Consider the following 5,604-nt stretch of genomic DNA (forward strand, 5'->3'; position numbering starts at 1 on the left):
AACAACTCTGCCTAATCAGCAGACGTGGCAGGGTTTGATGCATGTAATTCTTTCCTGTGGGAGTCTTTCCTGGTGTTTAATAGTAGAAACTATGCTGTTTCTAGGAAATAGGAAACTATTCCTGTTTGTAATAGTAGAAACTATCTCAGAACAAGGATTTCAAAGTCAGATAATAGCTTAGGCAGTGTATTAAAATAGGCATTGATTCATTATTTCCTTTAAGGACAGTTATCTATTGAATATCTTAAGTACCTTCAAGCCAAACCCTATTCTCTCTTTGCTTTTTCATGTGAAAAATCTCTTAACCTCTTTCTCTGGACACTTGACACGTGAACCTCAGCCTCTTCTTGCATCTTGTTCCTTATGTATTTTCTTATCTGGACTGTAATATATTTATGCATAAGGAGCATGCTTGTTATATATACTCTATATTTGAGTAATAGTATTAGAGTACTTCTAGTTGTTATATTTTTAACAAATACCTGACTGGGCTGCTTCTTGTAATGGTGACCCTAGTGTAATACACACATTCTTCCGCTAGCCTTTATTTTAAATGAAGCAAAAGTAATTCAAATCCCTCAGCAGAAAGCATTCCCACTACAGCTGGGTGGGCTCATCTGACTTAAGTGTTAACCTGGAAGCTGTGTACTGATTACACTGAAATAAATAGAGGCAGCTAATGTGACTTGGTGTTTCTGTGCTGGAATCAACTTTCTTCATTACTACACTCCAGTTATACGGATAGTTTCAAACAGCTCTTAATGACTTGCCTGCTCTGTTCAGTCATTAACGCTGTGCAATGAATAGAGGTAATGAGGGATTTCTGACAGATCCAATGTATATGCTTAAGCCGATGTTAGCAGTGTGCTGCTCTAGGCTACTGCATCTGCTGGAAATTTCAACGCTGTGCTGCTTGGAACTCGGCATCTCCACGTATAAATGAAGTGACTGTTATAAAAAACTACGAGACGTGTCAAAGAGATCCTTGAAAACTTTGGTAGTGGCTATTTGTGCTGTTCTTGTTTTGCAGACAAGACCAGCAGAATGACTCACAGCGAAGGGAACATTTGGTTTTTTTTATAAACCAGCCTGAGTCATGAGGTGAACTTGCCAATAAACCTCCCCGCCCTTGAAACTGGTCTTGACTCGCACAGAAGCGATGAGGGGAGAGAAGCCCAAGGCTCGTGACCTGTTCCATGGAGTACATAGCACTTGTACAAATTGGAGTCGCCTCAGGAGGGAAGTGTGTTCGGGACAGGCTGATTTGGGCACCAAATTGGGTAGAATGGGCCTTTGAAATGAAGGAGAGGGGTTAACTTTTCTAGCCACGGCCTAGGGGAGAAGTTTTGCTTCCTCCAGCTCTGAACCCCCTCTTGAAACACCTCATTCTGGTCAGGCTCAGAGACTCTCGAGCATCCCCTTTTTTCCAGTGTTTCCTAGCAGACAACTTCAGTGCGGTGACGCTTCCGTGAATTGCGCACAACCCGTTCATAGCCTGATCACGCAACTCTTCCTCCTGGAGTGGGAAAAGTTAAGTCCTTTGCTGCGCTATTTTGATTCCTTTAGTGAAAAAGGAATAACTGCTCTACGTAGCAGAGCAACTGCTGAAAAGACCAAGTTACTGACTGCTGTCTGGGACTCGGAGAAGACGGGGTTGAAGATTGCTGCCCTAGTCCATAGGACCAGCGGCGGTACGCCGCTGGCCGCTTTCCCAAGTGCTCCATACAAATCGCAGGGCTCCTAGTCATCATTCCTTGGCAAAGAGATTCTCTGTCTCTACAGCAAGAACTCGGATACTTCCACATTTGAACTTGCCTTGCCGGAGGATGTCGTGTCTTTTGAGATCTTACTGAAAACCAATTTTACTTGTGAAAATACGTTTTATTACCTCAAAGTATTCATGTAAGAAGACACTTCTGTTACAGCCATATTAAGAGCACGAAGCTTGCACTAAAATTACACCGCTGTAGTTATATCATGGTGGGTGTGACGCTGGTGAGGGTGATGTCCCCAGCAATGCAGAGTTTGGTGATCGCGTTCAGCTGCTTCTCGCGGAAGCTGTACTGCAGCAAGTGAGCGTCGTTGACTGCTACCTTGAAGTGATCCACCTCGCAAAGGATCTGGAGCTGAAATAAAAACCCCAAAAGCTAACCGTCACATTTGTTCTAGGAAGAAGTTTTAAGCCCCAGACTTGAGCAGGCTGCTGCCAGCTGAGTCCAGCCCGGTGGTATGTGGATGAACTGGTGCAAGCAACGCAGCTGCAAAAACACCGGTGACCTTTGCCTTCCCCAAAGCCCTGCTCTACTCTTCCTCTTTTGTGTTTTAGCCCACAGTTCCTGTCTCCTCGTGACTACGATAGTATTTTCAAGGAGTATTGTACGGTTCACACAGCAAGAATGTTGGCACATTAAGATGGACTCAGGGTCGGGTTTTTTGGTACCTTGAAGGGTTTTCCAGCTTCAAATGGAAACCTAGGAGCTGTCCTCTCCTCCTTTCCCCAGTTATTCTGGAACATCGAATTACAGACGATGACTTTCCTGTTGTCTTCATTAAAGCGGGGATTGAAGTGGAAGGCAATGTCATTCCCTTTCTTGAAATCCAGTGAAAACCTGCAAAGACAATAACGGGTTCACTGTTTTTTTCACGAAAGCCCTGGGCTCTGTTACAGGACTTGCCAAAAGTAGCAGCAAGCTGGCAGGAAAAAAAACCCCACAGATCCCGTTGGGCAATGACAGGGCATTTACACATTTATTTTGTGTAATATTTGATTTTATACCACGCAGGTGTTATTCAGGAACAGAAAGCAAATTCCAGTTCCCTGCCCTGTCCAGCAGTGCCCCAATGGAAACACCCCCACCCTCGGTGCTGGACACCCCTGGTACCTGTTGGCGTTGGGGTTGATGGTCCCGGTGATGGTTATGAGCAGCCGAGGGAGGAGTCCTGCCTGCAGGGGCAGATCGAAGGGGACTTTCTGGGAGACAATGGGGATTTGGATTAGATTTGGATACATTGGATATTAGGAGAAATTTCTTCACGGAAAGAGTAGTCAAGCACTGGAACAGGCTGCCCAGAGAGGTGGTGGAGTCCCCACCCCTGGAGGTGTTAAAAAAACGGGCAGAGGTGGCACTTTGGGACATGGTTTAGTGGGCATGGGGGTGTTGGGTTGATGGTTGGGCTGATGATCTTGGAGGTCCTTTCCAACCTTAGTGATTCCTGGTTTTACTCATTAAAAAATCAGCCAGCCAGCAAGCCAGGAAATATGAAATAATTATTACTCTCCCCTTAATTGGTTTAGTGGTGGAGTTGGCAGTGTTAGGTTAATGATTGGACTGGATGATCTTAAAGGTCTTTTCCAACCTAAACAATTCTATGATCTTATGATTTGCTGTTAGCAGAAAACCACATCCAAAGCCAAATAAATGCTCGGGCACAGGCTGGCTCTCGGTGTGACGACACACCAGGGCCGCCCCACGGCATGGTGACAACCCATGCCACCCTCCCCGGGGACAGCCAGCCCCAGGTCCCTCCCATGGCCAAGCCAAACCAGGCAGTGAAGACACAGAAACCCTTCTCGTACGACCGAGCTGTTACCATCGGAGGAGCCGGTCCCCCCTGCGGAGGAGAGGGCCCGAATCCAGGGCCACTGGGCGGTTGTCCTGGGGCAGGATACAGCCCTGGTCCAGCTGGTGCTCCAGGGAACGCTCCGGGTGCTCCAGGATACGCTCCTGGTCCTCCAGGATAGGTCCCCGGGGGGCCGGGGTACGCCGGGACCCCCCCGGGAGCCGGCGGCTGGTTCCCCCAGGAGGGCCAGCCTTGGGGAGGGGGGGCAGACGGGGTGGGATTGTTGCTGGTGGCCAAGGCATCGGATAACTGGGGACAGAGGGGAGAGGAGGAGGGTTAGGGGGGGTGACATGAATCCCGGGGTGAGGTTGACCCCTCCAACACCCGGCATTTGTAGCCCGCAGCGTGCGCAGAGGGCGAGCGCTCAGCTGCTCCCAAGCAGTGGCGGGGGGGTCGAGTGCCTGGGCTGAGGTTTCCGGAAAACCGATAAATGCCGATGTAACCAAAGCGGATTTGGGGAGTTAGGCAGGTTAGCGAAGCCGTGCTTCCACCCTGCCGAAGGTCCCCGCTTCAAGGCAATTAAACAATCACAGCCCCCACTTTTGTTTTTTAAAGCAAGCCATACTTACAGAGAAACCGTCTGACATTTTTTCCTAAAACAAAAAAGACGCTTAAGTCATTTTTAACATAACGCCATCCGAAAAATAGAGATTTTTGAGAAGAGTTACAGTTTGCAGTGGCAAGGGGCTGAAAATTGGGAAGTCCCCATCACGCACCTGGCAGGCAGAGCCGACAGCTCCGGTACCGCAGAACAAACCCTCGTCTGCTACCTGCGGGAGAGATGGAGGGTCACTGCCATGAGCCGCGGGAGCGGCTCCGGGGGCGAATCTAGCCCAAACACCCTCCGGCTGAAATCGGCTACTGCGGGGTTGGTGTTACGGCAACGCCGTCGATGACCTTACAGCGCTGCTGGTGTCGAGCAGAGAGGGGACGCCGGAGCGCGGGGACCTGGTGCTGCTCTGCCCCGAGAGCCCTCGGCTCCCTCCCGCCTCTCGACGGGTTTTCACCGGGTTTTCGCTCTTTGCTCCCAGGGGAGCACCACGCGGCACTGCAAACCATGCGAGCACCCTCCTCCTCCTCCTCCTAGAACCACGGGTCAGTGTGGACTTCTGCATTTCACGTACCCAAAAAAAAATGCCCATGCCACGTCTGCTGCGCTCAGAAGTCAGGAAGATTTATTCCGGCCTCAAAACACTTTATAAAAAGGAAAAAAAAAAAAAAACAAAAACCAAAAGGGCAGTGCAGTGGGCTGTGTTTTCTGTCTCCAGCAAACCCGCTCTTGCAGCCAGCCCTCCGCTGTCACGCTGGCTAGTTCGGCAGCGCTGGGGGCAAGCAAGGGCCTTGTGGGGGGGGTGACAGTGGCATGGGGGGGGACACGGCCACCTCCCTGCCCTGGCTGGGGGTGCTGGCTGTCTGTGAAGGAGCGGAGCTGCTCGGTGGGATGAGTAGCGCAATATTGTCACCCACCCGTGGCACGGGAGCAGTTTTGTCCCGCACGCCGGCCACAGCCAGCAGTAGTCACTGCCCCATCCCCGAGGCATCATCCCAGAAAAGATTCCATTAAAAAAAAACCAAACAGAATCCCTGGGGCTCAGAGCTGAGCTGCGGGGGGGGGGGGGGGGGGGAGGGCTACAAAACCAGCACAACACGTTGGGGGACACGCAGCCACCCCACAACACGTGGGACGGACGCTTGCAGCAGGGCTGGAAAGGCGAGAGGAGGGTGGCACCCATGGGTGGAGGTCCCCTTTCTCCCCCCATGCAAACCCACGCATTTGGGCACCTCGCTACAAGAAGGACATTGGGGTGCTGGGGCGTGTCCAGAGAAGGGCAGCGGAGCTGGGGCAGGGTCTGGAGCACAGGGCTGGTGGGGAGCGGCTGAGGGAGCTGGGGGTGTTCAGCCTGGAGAAGAGGAGGCTGAGGGGAGACCTCATCGCTCTGCAGCTCCTGACAGGAGGGGGCAGGGAGGGGGGGTCGGGCTCTT

General features: G+C 51.3%; 1 protein-coding gene across 1 annotated transcript; it reads right to left on the bottom strand.

The window, feature by feature from the left end:
- Nucleotides 1-1,970: 1,970 nt before the first annotated feature.
- LOC104036918 (galectin-3) lies at nt 1,971-4,208 on the bottom strand. Its single transcript, XM_075727409.1, has 5 exons — nt 4,191-4,208; nt 3,592-3,870; nt 2,883-2,971; nt 2,441-2,609; nt 1,971-2,126 (listed from the first exon to the last, which is right to left on the bottom strand). Exons 1-5 carry the CDS (start codon nt 4,206-4,208, stop codon nt 1,971-1,973), a joined length of 711 nt encoding a protein of 236 aa, XP_075583524.1.
- Between the last annotated feature and the right edge of the window lie 1,396 nt (nt 4,209-5,604).

Source organism: Pelecanus crispus, unplaced genomic scaffold (genome assembly GCF_030463565.1).
Source record: "Pelecanus crispus isolate bPelCri1 unplaced genomic scaffold, bPelCri1.pri SCAFFOLD_271, whole genome shotgun sequence".
In the NCBI taxonomy this organism is placed as follows: domain Eukaryota; kingdom Metazoa; phylum Chordata; class Aves; order Pelecaniformes; family Pelecanidae; genus Pelecanus; species Pelecanus crispus.